The sequence below is a fragment of the Myzus persicae genome, unplaced genomic scaffold, assembly GCF_001856785.1.
Source record: "Myzus persicae strain clone G006 unplaced genomic scaffold, MPER_G0061.0, whole genome shotgun sequence".
In the NCBI taxonomy this organism is placed as follows: Eukaryota; Metazoa; Arthropoda; class Insecta; order Hemiptera; family Aphididae; genus Myzus; species Myzus persicae.
In genome coordinates, this window is record NW_019103968.1 from 153,353 (window position 1) to 176,659 (window position 23,307).

General features: G+C 32.3%; 1 protein-coding gene across 1 annotated transcript in view; it reads left to right on the forward strand.

Moving 5' to 3' along the window:
• The window catches only part of LOC111037041, a 162,998-nt gene that overhangs the window by 130,625 nt on the left and 9,066 nt on the right, over positions 1–23,307 (forward strand). Inside the window, exons 6-9 of the mRNA XM_022319397.1 lie at positions 5,622–5,792; positions 9,563–9,693; positions 14,745–14,952; positions 19,551–19,670. Coding sequence (XP_022175089.1) covers positions 5,622–5,792; positions 9,563–9,693; positions 14,745–14,952; positions 19,551–19,670 — 630 coding nt within the window. The remainder of the gene's footprint in view (positions 1–5,621; positions 5,793–9,562; positions 9,694–14,744; positions 14,953–19,550; positions 19,671–23,307) is intronic.

Below are 23,307 nucleotides of genomic sequence, written 5' to 3' on the forward strand. Positions count from 1 at the left end.
TTAGTTAATAATAGAACAGTGCACCTTTGTGAATTTACTTGTTCGGCTATGAAATAAAATGACGAACAAAGGATAAGGCATTTCATTAAGAATTTTCATTTTTAATTATTTACGATAAACACAAAGAAAATATGAAACACTTTTTTTAGACACAAGCAGAGACAATACACACTATTATTTCTTTTGAGAAATGTAATTTTAGTTCCCTTTATTATCGGCTGACAATATTTAATAAAAGAGGTATACATATCATTAAATGATTTTTAAGATTTCTAATTACTTAGAATTTTTAATATTCTTGTTATTTTTATGCTCGGCTCAAACAATGTAGTTAATTATGATTCACTTTAAACATTAGCATCATATTATATTATATTCTTTTTATTTGATATTTATCTTATAAAAGTATATTTTTTTAACCAAGAGCAAACGTATATTCTCTTATTATATAATGCTTTATATATTTATAATTACATTTTTTTTAAACAATTCGTTTCTAGTCTGTTTCTTCAGGGTATTTGCATCATTGGGTGTTAAAAATAACAAATGATAATTTTTATTTAATTTATGCAAATGTACATCGAACCTATGAACAACTAATAATTATCGCAATGATATTCCATACATAATACTTTCAAATTGAGGTTAGTAAATAATATTTAATAGTAATACTGTGTCGTATAGTTTTATTGGCTACACATAAAATGGCGGGACAGAAAGAGACAGACTCACATCAGGGTTAGACCTGTGATTCAACTTTGATGGCTAAGAGGTATTTTTCTTCATTTTCCAGTGTGCCGAGCACCGGCGGCGCTTTCTTAGGTTAGTCTCACAAAATCTTGTCCGACATTGGCCTGCACTTTTATAAAAACGGCGTATCAATCAATCAGCAGCGCCGGAGAGGCGGTAAACTGTGTACATCAAACTTATACTATACATAGGTACTTGATAAATAAACATACATGTTTCATGTTCGAACTTCTCACACGCACAGCACACGCACACGCTTTGTGCTATATATGATATTATATTATATTAAGCTCGACAGAGACAGACATGTACAGGCACATACAGATAGATAGAGAGAGAGAGATAGAGAGAGAGAGAGAGAGTGAGATAGAGATGGTGAATAGTTTTGTGAGAAGTTCGCGAAACGTGTGTACAGTAAAGGGGAGGGGGAGCATTGCAAGGGATTGTCGGAGCTAATACGCGAAGACTTATACACGGTCGTTGAACGTGTGGAGAAGTTCGGCAGTAATACTTAACGCCCAGGTGCTCACGTACGCAGGCGCATCACCGTTCACCGCACACCAAACTTCGAAGTTGATTAATTTGGAAGGGTCTTCGTGGACAATAATTGTACGGGTGACACCTTAAGTTCGTCGTTGACGGCAGCGACGACGGTGATTATGAAGATGTGTCGCGGTAGCCATCCTACAGCACTCCACGCGAGATGAAACGTCTTTGGACACTGCAGGAGCGATCGGGCTGCGCTGATGTCGAAATTCTAAATAGCTATCTACGCCGTGATACCTACTGAATTCGATACTATCGTCAAATAATCGAACACCCTTAAACAGTTTATTACCTACGGCCCTAAGTGTGAAATTGTGAACGAGCCCCATGATGTATATATAATATATATATAAATTAAACGATTATATTTAAATAGAGCTTAAAAGAGTATTTAGAACATTGCAAAAACGTCTTCCCGAAACTAACGAATGTTGGTAATATTGAATGGATTTATGCCAATCAATCCATCTTCAAAATAATCCGAAGAATTTTCTTGTATTTCCAGAAAAGTATGTTCTCCTTAGCTGATGGTTGTAAGCTTTTAAATATTTCAAAAGAATTTGATTTAGATAAATCACTTTATGGGCCACCCGAGTGGATATCAGAGTACCCAAAAATGGTCAAAAACTACGTTTGTTATGATGTAGTTATTTGCAGTTTTTAATATCTTGTTTTACTCGAAAACTACTGAGAAATTCAAAAGGGTACTACTTCAAAGAAAGAACTGCTTCCAACATAGATCGATACCGTTATCAAACTTTTTTTTTATTGACCAAAAAGTGTTCAACAAATTTAAGAATTTCGTTCAACACAATAGTTATTTCAAAACCATTACATTACTTGATGTACTACGAATTCATAACATTATTTTTTTTTGTATAATTACTTTACTTAAATTTATTATTTTTACTCATTGCTCGTTAGCATAATTATCTATTGTTATAATTTGTGGTTAACAATAACAGCATATTTTAGAATTTGAGAAATAAATTATTTTTATGGTAAATATTTATGAAAACAAAAGTTATCATAATTGTATAAAACATAATGATCACCACACGCCATTCGATGATGAATTGATGGTCGTAAGAACACCATGGTGTTTAATAGATTGATTATTTTACCAAATGTTTGGTTTTTTTTTAACTTTATTTAAGTAAAGTTTTGACCGTGTTTTACAACCGACTGGCTAGTTGGCCGTTGCTGTTTTGCGTTTACAAAATCATCTGACCGTTTTCCGCTCGTTACCATTAAATTAATTGAATGTTTACTTGCATTCAACACGCACAAATCTGCAAATCACGCGTTAAATAATGCCACGTATAGACATATGGCAACCGACTGCGTGGATGGAAATGCAGACGTAAGCGGTGGATATAGTGCCACACCAGCTTAAAACAAATAATTTAATAATAACAATACAGTGTATGAGACATACATTCTCGACAAAGGCTCGTCGATCCGAGTAAACAGCTGTGGTGTGCAGATAATATCGCCGATTACAATCAGGGCCACTGATTGATTCCAGCACGACCGCTTTTTACACTCTTGAATTTTCAAGTCTAAAACCCTCCGGTATTGAATTTGTCGTAAAAAACTATGTCTCTAGCATTACGATATCATATTAACACGATTTATGTATTACATACACGGTGGTACGTGCTTTTTTTTCTATGTATTGTTAAGCAGGTGAATTTTTTGTATACATTTTGTTGTATCTAAAGGTCCAATTATATTCTGTATTTAACTGTCAGCGTGTCCTCGTAGACCTTGATGTGGTCCGTGTTTGGGATTTTTCTTATTAATCTTGAGATCGAAATATACAATTGTATGTAGGAAAAATTATTTAACTAGTCAATATAATAACCACTTAACTACGCGGTCCGATGATAGTTGAATATTTTCAATTATTAGGTATATTATGGTAGCGTGTTAACCATACGGCTTATTCAAAACGAACGGGGATCGTGAAATAGTTCCTTGAATCGAAATTCGAATTAAATTAAATTAAATCCTTGTTAATGGGATAAGAACTATAATGCCGTAGACCTATAAACCATGACATAGAATTAAAATATATTCAAGTAACTATTACTGGGACAATTTTTGCAAACTACTGCTAATATCGATGACGACAATTTTTACAATATACAAATACAAATATTTAAAAAAAATGTAATTAAAATTTGATGCACGTTGACCTCCATTCCTACGGTTGAACATTCTCAGAGAATAATCTTGCACACATTACTATAATGGAATTTTTTCCGTAGTCCCGGACAAGACCTGCGGATAATAATAAATTATCTACAGAAATTTACTAAGTGCTTACAGAAACTTTGTCGTTTATTTTCATTTTTCATATTTTTTCTCCACCAAGTACACAGGTACGTATCAGTGACACAACAGGTACGTGCATAATATATGCATCGTAATGGCAGACCATCGATGTACTTATTATTATTTCGGTGAGAAACGATAACATAATATTAGCAAATATATATTTATATAATATATCCATCCGTATGTCGATCTATAATCTGACCGGAAACGTCCGCACAGGATCCGGTGGGCTTAAGATGTGCTCACACTTACTATCCGTGCCGGTGCATTAACTCGTCGACTTCTCCTCATCGCCGACGCGTATAACGTGTATTTATAGAATATATATATATTGTGTGTACTATACATGTATGTATCAGACACTCCATTGAAACGTGCCATTTACAAATGCTAAACCAGTCGGTGCTGCAGAAGTTTGTTTTGCTTAATGTTTACCGACCGGAAGTCCGGGGCTTATGTTTCGCAATACGAAATGCCCGCCCCCGTCGTTTGGCAGCGGCCCTTGTGAGCCATGAGACGGTTGAGGGAGGGGGGGATCAGAAACTGGCGTGTCTATTATAAACGCGCCGAACTTTCGCTCCCGCGCTGACACTCCATTATGACCAAAACTTTACCACCGCCTATAATACGCAGCGTACTGCTTTCACGCGCGTTTATATAATATTCATATAAATATATATAGATGTACGGCTCGTGGTAAAGCGCAATGCAACCAAATATTTATTTTATTTTTTTCCCTCAAAAGCTCAAAGTAGCTAAAACACGTCACTGACAAGTGCATAATCATAGTGGCATAGTGGTGTTAGCGTGAGGGGGGGGGGGTAGCCACTCTTTAACAACCTCCCCACAAGACATTATGAATCCTATTAACAATTTTCAAAAGTTGTATAATATTGATTTTTATGTCTGTATAATATTAAAGTGAACATAGTGTTATGAATATTATGAGTAGGTAACTATTTCCATTTGTATATATTTTAGTAAATAATTTTGATGTATAAAATCTAAATATTATTTTATTTAAATCATATTATTGACACGGTCAAACTTGTATGTGTGTGCATCTCTTGACTATCCATGTTGTATGTCGAGAAAATCTCTAGATAAATAAGCTTCACAGTCCAAATAACTAGAATTTATTAGTTTATAATTAAATAATTTGTATTAGGGTTGTTTTTCTCAGTGATTTTTATAAACTAATAAATAATAAAAACATTTTAAAGATACGCCTTGATGTATATTTTTATATATTATACATGATTCTATAACATTTGTGTACATTTAAATGTCTTAAATTTATTTTATAATACTCCCCTTGGCCCTTCACATGTATGTATATATAGAAGCATATGTTACGGGCAATGCAAACCACGAATTTTTTTTTAACCAACTAATATTGTTTTTTATTATTATTACCTAGTATCAACTTTATTCATGTATCAAAATCTAATAAACTATTAATTTTTTGAAACACTGTGTATAAACTTATTTTTGTTCCTTATCACACAGCCTAGGTATTTAAAAATCAAGTGTAGAAAAGCAAACAGACTATGTAATTCCAAGTGCCATGCTTCTAAATCTTGTTCAAATAAATATATAATAATAAAATTATAATTTATTATAAAAATGAAATGATGATCCTTGTTAATTTTTGTTTGTTATTCCATCAAAATATTTGTAATATTATGGTACATGAATTAAATTAATTATAATAAAAAATAATATTAATTGGTTAAAAAAAAATGTGTGGTTTACATTGCCCGGGCAGGACCACATTAACCGGGCAATGTACACATTTCCCGGTATTCCACATTACCCGTTAATATATATACCAGGTATATTATACCTAAATACAACTCTGGTCTCTGCAAAATGTCTGCTGTTGGACACACGTTGTTAGATTTTTTTAAATATATACACAAAACAATTTACATTGCTTTTAATGTACATTTTATTAATCAAGTTGGGTTTTTGTTTTTCAGAAAGTGTAGTTAACTATGTGGCACCTAGGGCCGACACCGAATTCGAAGACGTCAGCTACGATGGAGACCTGGCACGGTCACTCATGACAGGTGGTCTGGGAATGCTAACGGACAGCTTGTACGGAGCAGACGATTTCTTGCAGTTCGATTTGCAATTCCATAAGCCTCTCAGTGAGTATTATTCATATTTTCTTCAAAATAGTACACTCGTTCCTATTTCATTGATTCGAAACCAATTAACGTATTTTTTAAGCATATTAGATTTCAATGTCTGTGGAATCGATATGTTTTTGGCATACCTACGAGAAACACTTATTTCTCCCAAATGTATTCACTTTGAGCAGATCTTATAGCTTTTGAGAGAAATAATTTGGTTTATATAATATATTATAACAAACAATAATGTATCAATACCTCAATTATGGTATATATGTTCGAATGTACTATCAAATAAAGAAAGAAAAATGACAACTTTTACACACGATTGGCTAATATTAACATTGTAGAGATAAAAATATACTGATTGTCTAGGTTTCAATATTTTGCGGTATATATTTTATTTTTCATATTGTGTATAACATGAATCTGTAAGACGATAATGTTTTTGCATCATAAATATAATAATATTAATAATATTGCCATAAAAGTTTGTTTGTTGATAAATAAGTAATTGGTAAACATCTTTGAACGTTTTTATCGAATATTTATTAAAAAAAAAAAAAAAAATGGTTGTTAAAGCTTGGGATTTTAGTTTCAAAATATGGTTTTTACAACATTATAGCAACCTGATTTAATTTTCACCCGGACGGCAGAAAATAATGCATTGAATATTACATTAATTTCATGTTTTACTGGCGCTAGATCTGTTCTGTAAATTTATCTTTTTAATATTATTTTTACGGTATAATACTTTTACATTATAATAGCTGTAGAAGTAACGGAGAATTATGGAGAATCGTTATGAATCGTGGCCATATTAAAATCGGGGCATGTACCTACCTATAACAATATCATGTATAAGCCACCGAGGCGTGGACACGATAATATTATAAAATATGTGTACGTGCCATTATTATACAACAAATAACAATAATAATAATGTATTCGTGCGGCGGACTTAATATATATTTATTGTATATTCTATTCGAACCGTCGAGACGACCGATTCTTTCAAACCCCGCTGACGTTATGATAATATAGTGAAAAATAATAATAATGGCGCAAACTACACACCACAAAAGCGGCAATATGCATAATAATAATTATATAACTCGTTCGGAAGAGTCGTACGCGTAGGCAGAAATAAAGGGGAGGGTTTTATGGCTAAGCCTCCCCCTCACAAACATATTTCCCCACTACCATCATTTTTTTTTTAAAGCTTATTCAATATTACTATATGGATAGGATTTCAGCCCTCTCACAAATCTCAAAAAAGCCGTTTGTGCCTGTATCATGGTTGAGCGTCGAATTAGAAATTCTCGTTCGGCAGTCGGCGCCGCCGCCGCCTCCGAGAAACGCATTTTAAGGTTAAATCTTATTAACTCGGCTCGTGGCAGAGACGAACGTCGCGAAATTATTTAGACGGTTTCCATGTACGAGTTGTACACATAATATATGTATGATATTATTATAAACATAAACACACTCAAAGGCAAAAAGCCGTGCCCGCCACTGGCGCCCGACTCCTGGTATAAATCAGCGGGCAGACTGCAGTAACCGCATGGAGGCTAAACCGGCGGCGATGACTACCGCGTTATTATTTCCGAACGCCGTACCCTCCACCGCCTCCACAGCCGCTTTGTACGTACTCTACACATTATTATTATTGTTGTTGTTGTTGTATTCGAGCAAGAAATGTCTGTCGAGAAGTTTCCGGGGCCGAACGTACAGTATATATATATCTGTGTCATTTCATAACGTAGAAAAACGTCGCGGTCTTTTGCAGGCTCTGAGTGTATTACTCCGGGGTCCGTATGTATAGTGGGGTCTCGGAGCCGCTGGAATTAAGGATAATTGGCCGAAGGTCACTGACGGAAGGAAGAGTAAAAAGAAAACGTTTCTCTAAAGTATATTCTGAGGTTATTATTTAAATAATATATTACAATAAGTATACCGTCACATAATATCGTATCAGCGCCTTTGCATTAAAAGGATCCAAATACCGCACAGGAGATTCTGTTATTACGTGTTCGGCTCGATATATCAACGATAATAATATGCAGTAATGTCGTAGTCAGCCTAGTCGGGGAGACCTAATATCATGACATTATTTATCTGCAGAGAAGACATTTTATTCCATTTGGATAAGTTAACTGTCGCAGGGGCTTGAGCACTGCTGTTAATTGCAAGAGATTCTCTTAGATAAAAATGCAAGTTCAGTTTGTAGCTCTACTATATTACTTACGTATATAAAGCCATGAACTGTATGATTTAAAGATTGTTGTTAGTAAATGTTTTTTGGAGTTCGCTCATGTTAATAGTGTTTATATCAAACCAACTATTTGAGAGTCAACTTATTGATTTTTACAAAGTCAAAAAGTGTCAAGTATGTATAGTTTATGATGGTAAATTCTATAGTGAGTATACTTTACATTGTACATATTTTAGTGTCTAATTTCTGTATAGAATAATATAGCATATAACGTATAATATTATTACAATGTCATTCTTTCGAAGACTGCACAGTGAATAAAATAAATTGTTACGGCTTATATGGTCCAACGTCGAGAAACGTTGAGGTATTATTCAAAATAAAAGTTAGCCGGAAATTATGACAATGTATTCAATCCAGAACACATAATAATATATTAATACATGAAAGGCTTAAACAACAATCACTGAAGGAGATAACATGTCAGAATTAAAGTCCAAGGGCGGAGTATATTATATATGACTTAAGTCATGACACAACCAGAGAAAAATAAAAGGACAAATAAAGGAACTGACCGAACCTAACTCTGAGTCATGAGGCGTGATAAAACAAACTCATCTAAAGATTATTAACAAAAAGCAAAAATTATTTCCTTAAATTGACCGACTCAAGTCAAGGTTACGTTCATGAACTTTCTCACATATTACCGTCGATATATTGAATCAACGCAGAACTGGTGTGAAATATTTGAGTACGAAATTGATCAGAATGTGCGTTTAAAATGTATAAATGTGTACCTACAATCATTTTTCGGACAAAATTGAATTAACAAAGAAGTAGTTATTTTTATTGTTGCACTATAATAATGTTATATATCTATATAATTATATATTATAATTGATTATAATTCAACTGTAAATCTTCATACAATTGAATCATTTAAACATACAATAACACTTCGTAATTTATTTTTATTTGTTTGTTTGCCTTCGAAACTATTTTTAAAAACACTCCTGGATCAATCATAGCACAATTTAATAAATAAAATGAAACTTGATTCGCATTTTAAACGTATATAATTTTAGGAGTTTGGCTTTTGAATAAAGATAAAAATAAGTATGCATGTATTAAAACAGATAGTTCGAACAGTATAAAAACATTTTCCGATATTTTCATTGAACAAATTTGAAAAATTCGCTTTCAGGTTGCAGGTATACACGATTATACATATAATAACTGTATGTAGTATTATAGAATTATTATTATTTCGCTCTTGGTAAATGATAGGACGTCCGTTCAACCATTCAGATTTGTATAAGGCCTTTGTGCGGTAAGCGTTCGTTATTTCAGTTGTGGTCAAGACGAAAAATAAATATATACACAAAAATAAAACGTTTATAATATTATATTTGTTATTTCTTTGTCCCTTTGCAATATTTCTTACGGGCCCTTGAATACGTTTAAAGATCGTCCCGAAAAATATGTTATGGGCCATTATAATAATAACATGTGTACTGCGCATAATTGTCTTTGTATTTTGCTACGATTGAATGTATAATTCTTATTGTAGGCAAGAGATGGGTCGGTTGGTCAAACGATTCAATCGGCAATAAGTTGGATTTGGTGTTTGAGTTCAACGGATTCCGCATGTTCAAAGAAGTGAAAATCCACAGCAGCCATATACCGACCAGAGACGTAAAGGTGAGTCCCACAGTACTGACTATTTAATATTATATTATATTTTTTACACTTTTTTTTAACTTTGAGAAAAATAATATTTTAACGAGTCCTGATATTGTATGATAGTATATAACGTTGAATGGCACCTGACTATCTTTTTGAAAATAACCGTACAGCGGATATTTGAACGGAGAAAACCCGAAGTGCCTAGGCAGAAGTGTTTAAAGAAGGTATTTTATCATCATGTATTATCACAACTCACTCACGAGTATACATAAAATCGAAGGAAAAAATTAAAAACCACTAGTATAACTAACTACCTATATAACGTACTACTTAGGTCCATGGTGGATCATATTCGTAATAACTAATAATATTATTAACATATTATCTTATTCAATAATTATCCGCTGTGTTTGAAATACAATTTTTGGCGGGACCAGGATCCTCCGAGAAAAAGTAAATCAAGAAATATACATTTTACATTTATTATACAATAGACGTTTCGTGTAACTTACGACTGTCGAATTATTGGGCTGGACAGACTTTTCCACTGTTAGATCACATCCATCCTGCCATGAAGTGCTATTAATGAATAGTCTCTTCAACAAGTCAACCATGTCCAATTACCAATATATACTATCATTATCTCCATTGTACTTATTGTAAATATTTTTTTTATACAGATTGTACAAATAAAAATAAATATGACAAAAAAAAAAAAAGATCACATAACCTATACATAAATGTACATAAAACCGAACATCATTTTGGTCGTGAACATTTTCCTGTTTTTCATTATTCAGGTTGTTGTTGGGGCACTAATTTTTCGTATTTATATAGATCAATATTTCTCATGAAGTATTTCGTTTTTGATATTATACCATTCACTAATACTTTACTTACGTGTTTTCCATTTATTTTATAATTTGAATTTCATTAATATTGGATGCTATGGCACCAGCATAATAATATACTCAAGGGAGGTCGATTTAGTAAGGGTAAAATAGGACAGCCAATGTATTCCCCGTTATACCCCAAATGGTGCCCCTGAACAGCAATGGTTCGGAATGGAACACTAGGCGTATATTGTGGAATACTAATATTCGCATGTAATACACTATACTAGTGCTATAACCGTACAATATACCTAATGTCTGAAGGTACTCTCGGTCGGGTCCCGAGATGGCGTAATTGATATTGTTATAATATCATTATCCGTTACTGTGTTCACATCAAAGTATTGGCGAAAAAAATACAAAAATTGAAGGTCCGACAAACGCGGTCAGTATGAAACCTAATCACCACAGCGTCTTTTGCGATTTTCGCTCAGAGCTCTCGAATATCAACCTCTTCGACCGGTTGACGAACATTGATAAATCCTTGTGCCTTGTCCATGTTCTAAAAACTCCAGGGACATTTGGATTTCATTTTTATCTATCCCTATATTGTATTAGTATTGTAGTACGACTTGGCAGAAAACCGTTCGATCATCGACATCGAAATACGCCCGACGATATCTCCTTTATAGCAACGACTGCCGGTCGACCGCAATACGCGATCTGAGCGGCTGGTCGCTTGCACATTATTTTTATTGTTATTTATTATTATTATTATTATTATTATTATTTATAAGTTATAACGTTTCGTACAATGCAATATTACACCGTACTCGCTCTATTATACGTTATTACGCGTGCATTGTGTCCTTGCCCACCCCCCGTTTGAGTATTATTATTATACGTGAACTGCAGAAACGGAGCCGCTGCCGCCCGCCGCAAGTGGTCTGCCCTCACCCCGCTCTCCCCCGTGTATAATATATACGTAATATGCTCGCCCGACGGCGCGAAAGCTCTCAATAGTAACGAACGGCCATTGTGTGCCACCGGGAACATTAAATATAATGCATATATATATATACAAATGTGTGGGTGTGTGTGGGTGAATGGGTGTGTATTACATCCGCCACCGCCGTCGTCGGATAAGTATATAAACTCGGTGTTAATACGGTTCTAACGGGTTTTCTTTTTCTTCACATCGCGTCCCGCCCTCGAACACGCCGGGGTGACGCGATCCGGAAAATCTTAATTCCCACGTTTCCCCGTTTCGTATCGACACACTATTTGCCCGCGGACGCGTGAGCATAGAGATTTTTATGTTGACGCGATCGACTGCAGTGATTTTCTGGATGATGAATTTTTACGAGATTCTTCTGGTATATTTTTCAAGTTTTTTACACGAATACATACTTTTTTTATAACAAAATCCATTTTGGATTTCATACCCTTATTATAGCAGACTGTTTTTCTGGGAATTCAAAAATGAAGTAGCTATAATGTAGTTAATTACGTATTCATGAGTGTTTATACAATTTAAATGTACGTACCACGCTTCATTCACTATGGGAGCTACATTTATAAATAAAAAATAATATTTTCTTTTACGTAAATGATTTTATACCTATGCAGTCGATTTATATCAAATGATTAATAATAATAACTATAGATATTATTCTCTTTATGGCTGTACCTATAATAATTATAATAATATCAAGAAATTAACTCCCTAATTTGTTGAAATACTTAACATTTTGATAGGTATATTGATTTTTTGAAAGTCTTAAATGTTTATAATTGGCACTTCAATAAATGTATATTTAAAACGATGTATAATTGTAGTATCCTATTTTATATTATTTAGGTACTATAGTAAGATACTTGATAATCCATTTAAAATATAATGTTCACAAATTATTAAAAAAACGGGGTGGTGGGGAGTCAAAATAGTAAGGTGGACATTCATTTAATTTAAATGTTTAACGAAATATTTCAAGTAGAATAGCTTGATCATATGTAAGCATTTGAGTATCTCGAATCGAACCTATCCCTATATGTAGTGTCATTATTTATTATGCATAATATGCTTCTAGCTTTAAAAACAAAAAGCTATCCTGTATAGTACATACGTCTCATGATTTATGAGTTAGGTATACTTGCTACAGTCCCAAAGTTTGTCATATTTGTAAACGTATAATATATTATATAATGCATATACCTACCTACCTCTTACAGAATTTCTCGGAAGTGCCTCTAGGCTACAAATGTTCATTTTGATACATAATATTAAATATAATAATATACGAGTATATTATTTTAACCTTTGAGAAATCATACCTGATTAAAAAGTATTCTTAGAAGGTGGAGAGGAATTTACAGTGAATGTATTCATTCACATTAGAAATGGATCGAACTTAAATTTACAGGAACTGAAACTTGGTTTTTTTTTTTGAACTTTTAAAAATGTTACCTTTACAAATTTTAATTTCCAAAAAGTAAAATTAATTCATCACGTAACCAGATTAATTGGCATTCGATCTATTTCCACTGTTCAAGATGTTCGACTTCGAATTTTCAACTCGATTTTTCTTAAACTCTAAACTGTTTGAAGTAACTCCAAGGTTCAAGAACTCATCCCTATATACTATCACTGTATTTTTAATAAAGTAAATAAAAACGAAATGAATGTCATGATGCGAATGTTATTCCGTATCTATTAATCGGTTCCTTTGTATAATATCCAGGTTTCTATTTTTAAAAATTACATTTATAATAAATCAATCTACCTTCGTATTATTATTGTTTCGAACTTTTTTTTTTTTTTATGTACCTATGTATATGTTATATATTCTACTTATACTTTTCAGTATTTATTACGTTCGCCGCTAAGGTTGTAAATTTGAGTTTAGTACAAGATCACCGGCGGTGTTTGCAGATAACCTTCTATTTGAATATTATATTTATTGCCAATATAAAAGAAAGACAATAATGGATCCATAAACCGTTATTCTAAATCCAACGTTTCCAATAATATATTATGCCTCTGTTGAACTCTGTTGTACTCTATTCAATTTAGAAAATGGAACACCTCAATTGTTTTTATATGTTTTATTTTTAACACGTTAGTTTCTATATAATATATTTATGCCTTCGGGAACACGGTTAATATTTCAGTTTTTCCACCGACTGTACAAACTGAATTATTTATTTATTTGCATTTGTAAGTAATAATACCCAACTGAGTAAATAGAAACTAGTAGCGTTTAGTCTCAGATCGAATTACACATTAATGAATAATGTATATAGACTTTGTGGAAATTGATACCATTACATTGCTGTTAACTCTTGTTATTTCAAGATCAATCAGTCACTCGCCATTTGATGTTTTCGTAATCTAAATATATAATATTCTAATTAATTAATTACCAAATTCCCAGGTAAAAACCGTAAACTTAAATAATCGATTATATGAAACAAAAATAAATAACACTCCAGTATTTATTCATCATTAAAATAGTTGATACCTATTGTACATTTTATACTTCAGAAAATTACAATATCGAGAGAGGTTAATAATAATATATTGCTTTTTAAGTTGTATTATCACACTACAGCATTACATCAGAAAGTGGTTCTATTTACATATTTTATATAATAAAAGTTAGATTTATTTTGTATTTAAAATTATTCAGCTTTTGTAAAACGTTTAATTAAATTTAAATATTCATAATATGATTTAAAAATGATTTAAAAATGATGTTTATAGATTAATATTTTAATTCCAAGACTCTATTAACGATTGCTGGTATACAGCTTTATAATAACTGTCTAATCATACAGATTTTACAAGGGAATAACAATTTGATAATGTTGAATTGTGTTGAATTGTGTTTTTAATCGTAGGTTTATGAAACTTTTTACTTACAAGGAAACAACAATTATAATATTATATTATTATAATCCACTTGTAAAATAAAAAGTTTAGTTTCAAGGAAAAAATATTAAAATGTCTTAATTTATTTGTTATGCTATAATGAACTTGATGAAACTACGGGTTTTACCTTATTCTGTACACAGTATAGTATCAAGATAAATGTTTTAATTTCGTGAAAGCATCGTACGTTAGGGTGCATGTGTACATAAATAATAATATGCAAACAATATTCAATGTGTATCTATGTGATTTACGGAATTGTTTTTTTTCTCAACACGACATATATTTTTCTGCCCTTTCAGGTGTTTAGTATGGCGTTGATTTACGTCAGCTTGGACGGGGACAAATGGCAAGAATGGCCGATAAAGTTTAGCACAAAGTCGGAGGCCATTAAGGACACCGCTGTAAACATAACCATCAATCTGAAGAGCAGGGTGGGCCGGTATATCAAGATATGTCTCTATTTTTCTGCTCGATGGATACTCATCAGCGAGGTCTCGTTTGAGTCCGGTAAGTAATTTTCGAGACGCACTCGGGTAATATATCGTAATAATTCTTTTCGTATTACACCTAGCTCAGGATAGCATTTCGGGAAAAAATTTAAAGAGTATCGTAAAAGTTAAAATTTTGGGGTTCTCGCCTCTCGGTTTACAAAGTCTTAAATAAAAAAAAATGTCTAAACATCTTTTTTACATGTAAGTATGTCGTATGTTTTAAAAAATATATAACCAAAGTGAAATGTATTCAGGTTTACTCTGTATTATATTCACGTTGAACAAGGATGACATAAATAGCCATATGTTGATCTAGCTAATCAATAAACCAACTTGCACTCTATCCTCATTCGAAAGCGTATTAAGTCCACTTGTCATTTTAACCACCGGCCACATAAATCACTAGCGTTTGTGAACTTGGTACGGTTACTGAATAGACAAAAACTATAATTCACCATAACTTAGTATAGTTTATGCTCCTACAAACTTACTTACGTTTATCAGCCAGACACGTTATATCTGCACAAGTATCTACTACAAGTCTGTGTATTATTATTATAATTTATAAGCCATCTAATTCCAAGTTGTCACTAAATAAACAAGATAATTATATTATGGTTAATGTCTTGATGAAGTGCATGTTTTCTTATCAAGAAATATCAAATTTTTTTTTGTATATCATAGGCTTTCACGATGTCACGTATGGACAACAATTTAGGACTTTCGAATTATCAACGTACGTCTTATAAATACAGGATATAGGAAATTCGTGACGATCTTAATACTACCGCATTTTCCAAGCTACTGAAGAAAAAACCTTTAACCCCTAATTTTGTTTTTTACGATTTGTGGTTTCAACTGCCACGAAACTTGAATGATTATTTTGATAAATACCATGCATATTATAGTACTTAGGATGTTTATTGTTTATAACTATAGGTTTGATAAATTATGGTTTATTAAATTGTTAGGGACTGGCCCATTTTGTTTAATTTATATTCAACTTTTCGAGATGTTTCACATACCGGTAGGCAGTTTATCTCGTTTAATAAATGTCCGACAACAGAAGTAATACGAACGGAAATTATTCGGTTATAACAGAAAACAACGATCAATGTATTTGAGTACATGACCAATGCCATTTTATCCTCGACTTCACATTCACACTGAAGTGGTACGTGACTGTCCGTGTTGGTTTTTGTTTTCCATTTCATTATAATAGACGATTCATGTAAAATCAAACCCACGGCCTTGCATGTTTACAAGTTGAAAAAAAGACGTTTATAATCGATCCTTGACGACAAAACTCGGTCCTTTTTAAACTGGCATTTTGGCCGTAGATGGACTTGAACATACGTCTACACACCCAGCCGTAGTAACAAGAATTGTTTTTCCGACGTACGACATGCATTGGAAAATAGAATGAGGGAAAAAAAATATCAAAACGCAGGACGGTCTATTATTATAATATATATTCACCACCCTCCGAGTATGTTTATATGCGTGTGGAAACGTGGTCGTATATATATTGGTACGATTTAAATTTCCGGTCGGTCGCTATCGGTAAACGCTGAGAGATATTATTATACGCGATATACAGCATACGAAGGAGCTTCTCTCGGTGCACGTCACACATCAACGACGACATGAGGATAACAATCCGCATTTTTCTCTCGCAATAACATCGAGCTCGAGTTACATTTTACTATTATTTCCATACGAGACGTTTCGTCGGCACAATACACCGCCACCGTGTGTGTTCCTATAGAACTCCCATGGTAAAAATAAATAAATCGAAAACGTTTTCGCCATATATTATAATAATACGCGCATATCCTTATGTGTGTGTGTGTATAAATATACTATTATCTATTCTCCGATAATCATTGAAACCAACTCCCGCCCGCACGTCCAGATGAAAAATATGAATTAGTGTAGCAAAGAATATTGCAAAATAGTAGTTTTTATACGAAATCTATCGAAGTGATGATATCATACACGAATTCTACACAATACGACTGTTATTTTTGTTAGCTGAAGTATTATGACTAGTGTGAAATTATATTTAACTGTATAGAATTACGCACCCGAGAAATAAATAGTATTCACATACACACACACACTCACGGTTCTCGTATGGTTGTTTGAAATACATAATTCCCTAAAACAAAAACGTAATATAAAAGGTGTACAGACGGATTCATATGCAATATTTTTACTACAGTAAAACGTTATTCAAAATGAACTTTTATAATACACGAATGCGTCAAGACACAAAAGCCCATCAAATCCTTCAGTGAATAGAAATTCTTCGTGGCCACCGTAGTGTGGTTTTATGTAGCCCTAAAGGAATCCAATTTCAAAGGATTTCCTTGAATCAATGCACATTGAATAACGTACGAGTAAAATGATAAGTCTGTCTCGGTCGTCGCAAATCGTGGTTTATGCACTACGGAATAAAAAAACCATGATCAAAATGTCTAAATTTTAATCATCTCATCAATTTCGTTACATATGAGAATAATTATATTATTTGACTTTTTTTCCTTAATTTAAAACGTCGTCACTAATTAACGCGCTAGCGACACTAATCGGTATTAAAACGCGTATCTGTCGTTTCCATAATAACGACAATAGTGTATCGTTACGGTTGACCTGTCACCTCTGGTTATGAAATTTTTTCACGTGTGATGCCAATCATAAATCGGTGAGATTAATCGTCTGTGGTTAACCACAACCCATAGTTCTCTGATACCCCGTCTCATTTGGTTGTACCTGGTATAAAAGCAGGTTAGGTTAGAATGGCCCTGTAGGGTGATGAAAGGTCACAATGTGTTGCATACCTACGTTTTGCATAATTCGTTTAAAACAGAATTACCACTCACTCTAGGAACCTTACGAACGACTTACTGTTTTCTTAGCACAAATACTGCCTATGCATACAATTTTATCCATCCCGGTCGCTTTTCTATCATCAGAATTCCGTGTGTATAGTTAAAATACTTATGAAAAACTATAAGGCGAACAAAGTTACTTAAGTTACTATTTTGGTAAAAGTTTAGGTATAGTGGATGTATTGCATTATTATTAATTATCAAGGACGTATATTTTTGAATGCTTAAATACTACAGCTTAAAATAATTCTCCATAACATATTTTATAACAATATATTATACCAATCTGCTTAACTACAGAAGTTAAGGACAACTATACTCATGACTAGGTATTTAATATATTATTATACACGTGTAACTTGACAAACTTTAACAAATTTACCAATTGGTTCGGTTACTATTAGTTATAATACAAAATTAAATCCTTATTGGTAGGATATAATACGAGTACAATAATATTATGGTTACGAAAGTTAAGACAATATTTTGACATTTATTAATTCATGTATATCTCAATATGGTGAAGTAGTCTAAGATTGGGTTGTTCAACATTCAGCATAACTACCCTAACTTTCTCTGTATTATTCTTATACTCTTGTGACAAATTGTAATGCTTTTGTCCTAGTTTAGTACAGAGCACTATATCAGAAAAAGTAATAATTTCAAGTGTACACGATAAATTATTGTACTCACAGAGGAGCAGCTTAACATCCGTGCATACAGAGCAACCTATGATTTAATAACTACTACCATTACTTTAATATTTTGATGGGTGATATCATTTGATGGGAACAAATGTATAATATAAATATTATATGTTTCAATGTTATTAGTTTTTCGTCTGGCCATAAATCAATTGTTTATTATCTTTGTGTCCCGGTAAAACATATGGAATTCATTCGATACCATGATAAAAATAATGGTCAATCATTTTAAATTCCATTTATAATTTTCAACTGTCTGTATTCTGTAAAGTATATTTAATGGTATATTGGTATCTGTTAATAGTTTTATTCTAAAAACGAGACTGCAACTTATATTACAAACTTTGCGTTTATCAGTCATATTAACTATATATATAATATAATATATCAGGAAACATTCGATGGACAAAAACATCATCAATATTGACCATTGGCATTTACGGAATTGAACAAAAACGTTTTCCGACGTAAAAAAAAAGTTGTAGAGTCTGAAAACTTTTCACTCACCTCTATTTACGTCCCTTGTGTTTCCGTTGTACAGTAACTGAAACATTTGGCGTTAATTAAGACATCCATTAGTCAATACCGCTCCTACGTGGGACTAAAACTTTTTTCTTCTTATTATTATTATTTTTTTTTATCCACACAGCATAACTTGAAATTTATGTTTCGAGACCAGGTGCGTTTGTGTTTCGTGTGCAAATAACAGGCGTGCTTTTAAGCCCCCCGAGCTCTCCTTTAATGAGTACATTCCATTAAAACATGAATTCTCGTCCTTTCGAACAATGACCATGGGCAACCCGACATTAAAATTTACCGTGGTTCGGGGCAGTCTAATTGCGAAACCGTAATATATGTAAATACTAGACTAGACGTCGAGGGCATAGTCCATATACCTGCTGCACCTCATATATATACGTATCCATTAACCGCCAGTTATGGATACGGGAAACAGTGTTACCGTTGATGAAAATATGTTAAGTACAAACGTTTACGGTGTTATTGGAAATTTACAGAATTGGTCGCTGCGAACATAACCGAAGGATTGTTATCGCAGTTCTACACTCAAAAGGAAACTGGATACGAACTTCGCCAGAGCGGCGATACGACACACGCGAGGAAGGAAGTTACTACAGGTAAACCATTCAAACTTAACAATAACACGGTTAATATTCATGTACGCTTTTATCTACATTATATTATATGCTTGACGCTACATTATCACGTGTTATACGTTTCCGGTGACTGTATACGATAGCCCGAGGCGTGTACGATTTGGGTTAAGAAGTTCGAAGGGGTGATGTACCTATATGTTGGTAGGTTTCGGTCGAGAAAACTGATTAACTGATCACTAAAGTATATAAGTATTGCATATGAAGTTTAAAATATCAGTATACATTTATTGAATTCTTCATTAGACCCTAAAGGATTAAGATGATATTATATTATTACTGATAAAATGATTACAAGCTGGAGACAGCGAAAATTGATATCAGAATTCGATATAATGTTTCATGATAAAAATAATTTGTTTCGCTTTACTTCTATTGATTATATATAACATATTTTGTCATTATAATATTGTGTTATTTATTCATTGTATAGGTATTGACAGATTCAATAAATATGTATTTACCTTACTAACCTTTGACCACAAAGAACGTCGGATAATTGACTTTTGGAACCATTTTATATATTATCTTTAATCTGGAATAAGCATCAACTTGCATCATGTTATTTATCTGCTTATACGTATTTTTTCATAACGAGTTTTTTATGAAAACATTTCTGATTATATGTAGATGCCGTTAACAAAATCATATTAAGTGTCAATGATATAATTAATAATTTTCTGAATTCTTCTACTATACACTGATTCCTAAATGTATACAATTTAACGGGTTTACTATCAATTTGAACAAACAAATACATATATACCTACGCATAATAAATTGTCTTTGATTTACTTGTTAAAACTAATAATCTTGCAATTCAAATTTCCATTCGACTTAAAAATCTCGTTTTCTCTATCTTTAGCCACAACTAATTTTATAGTTGGATAAACTTCTATTTGCTCGAAAAATAGTTAAGTGGTAAATTATCACTTTGAACAGTTAAATAATTTTATTTCGGAGAACATAATTGCCAGACGACACTCTGCTGGCCAATAATACACTGCTCTGAGCACAAATAACGTCGTTGTTAAATAACATGTTATCTCTTGTACCATCACTAAAATAATCTTAAATTTCTAAGATTATCATCAATTTCTAATCACCCTTCTACTCATAGTACAATGATCAAAATATCATAATATATGATATCTGTATTCACATTGAAGCAAGATCAAAAACAATCAGTAGAGTTATTTGAACAATATTAATCTCAAAATTAAACCAACAATAATTGTGTTCTATATGGTGCTTTACAGTTTATAGTTTATTCAATAATAACCACATATTGCAAACGGTTTTTGAAAATAATGTTACTATTTATGTAATATAATTACATACTGCACTATCAAACTGCAGAGCCGAAAGTATTAACGACTTTAATCAATATCTCCCTAATGGCCTAATAGGTAATATATACTTGATACTTTACTAATTGAGGTGTTTCTATGCAAAACGTGTTATCTCCATTTTTAATAAAATCGAGTTATACATCGATTCTTATGGAAAAAATGGCGAGAAATCGATTAAAACCGTTATTTTTTGTCAAAACGTACTATTTCCCAGCTGAAATCATTGTGTATTGTAAGGGTATGTCAACAGTTTTAGTTACAGGAATATCTACAACAGCTGATATTTTATCTTTATTTTTTTTATTTATGTCTCCCTGCAGGTATATTAACTTATTGGTTATTGGACTAATTAAATAATATTTCTGGCACAGTTAACACATTAATTATAGTGATACATTCCAAAAGTTTCATTTATTTTTTTTTTATTGAAGAACAGATTAGACCCTATAACTTATAATAATTCAAATTTTCAAAATTAAGATTCTGATGTTAAAATACGTACCTAATAGCGATAGGTACGTGGTCGTGATACTTATGAATTATACAGTCAACTAAACATTGTTCCTCTATTTTTAATTTATCTTTTTAATGTAGTTCGATGTTTTTATACCATAATCATCATTTTAGTATGCTATATTCGAATTTACTGTTCTAGAATGTGGTTAACTCACCGGATATTTCTAATAAAACAATATGATAAAAATATTCCAGTACTAAATCACCAATAAAAAATTGGCAGTGTCCTAGACAACTGATATTATACTGCTGCTGTATTTGATAATAGACATAATTAATTTTCTAGCCACCTCTATTGAAGCATGCCCAGTATATTATGTCAGTAGAACATGTTAAAGTATTCATATTTTTAGTTTAATTTATCATAAATATTAACTCATCAACTATTAATCAACACAAACACATTCAAAGTATTTTTATTACCAATATTGAAATGAGTTTTGTGAAGTTATTTTTACAAATACTAAGTATAATATTATGTATGGAAGAAACTTTATTCTAGGAACCAATTAAAATAATTTAATACTTACCTTCTGGAGTTCGAGCCATTACTATTTCTAAGATATTTTTTACTCAATTTTCAGAACCATGCATTTATTATGGCACCTGCTTGATGTTTTTGTGGTTCATATATTTGATTTTATACGTTGCATCCTTGCAGTTGATATTCTCATAACACATTCCTGATCAATGGTCGTATTATTTATTATACATAGTACATTGTTTTTATATAACTGTGTGACTTTGTATACACAATTGTGTTTTGCGGATTTTGTAATTGTTTGTTTTATGCTCATAAAATACAGAACCTGTTACACCTCATTTTAAGTGGTCGTCGGTCGAAAATGCACTAATATTATGACTTCTTATTTCACTTATGTCTAATTTATTATCTTTGTAGGCATTCGATATACTCGTAGAAGATTCATTATGTCAAATTTTCTATGTGTGTAGCTTGTGAATTTATCTTTTACTGCTATGCATGTTATGGTGTGTATGGTCTACTGTAAATTTACTGTAATATCAATTAACTCGTCAAGTTGAGAATAATATTTTAGCCACTTAATTTATTATACTGAAGAGATTAACGAGGTTTAGTTGAGAAATAATAAAGGGACTTAAGGCGTTCGGAGGAGGGCGTAATCCCTCTAAAGACTCTCTCCCCCCCTCCAATGTATGTCAATGTTAAAGTCCGTGATGCAATCACATCCACATTGTTAGCTTTCATATTGTTAAACTTTTTTCTTAACACCAAGAATGTGTTATCATTCTTTAAGTTTTTCACTGGGTGTAATTTCGGAAATCCTGTATCATTACTCTTAAATATAGCATGTGATTGTATTTTTAAAATGTATATAAACATATTCGGTTACGGCGTAATGGTTCCCAACCTTTTTGGTACTATGGACCACTATGAGAACTTTGGATACGTCACGGACCACCTCAATTGTATACCTTATTTTTCTTACAAATAAGAATCAATTTTTTTTCACATATTTTAGAATTTTGATTATTATTACATGAATATGAGGCTTTTAATAACATGGATTTCACTATGTAATATAAATTTATAAAGAAACGACGTACTATACACGAATGTCAGTAATTAGTGTTATGTCTCAAAGGAAAATTAAATTATTAAAATATTTTTACATTTTGTAAGTATGGCTCACGGACCACTTGACAATGTCTCGCGGACCACTAGTGGTCCACGGACCATAGGTTGGGAACCT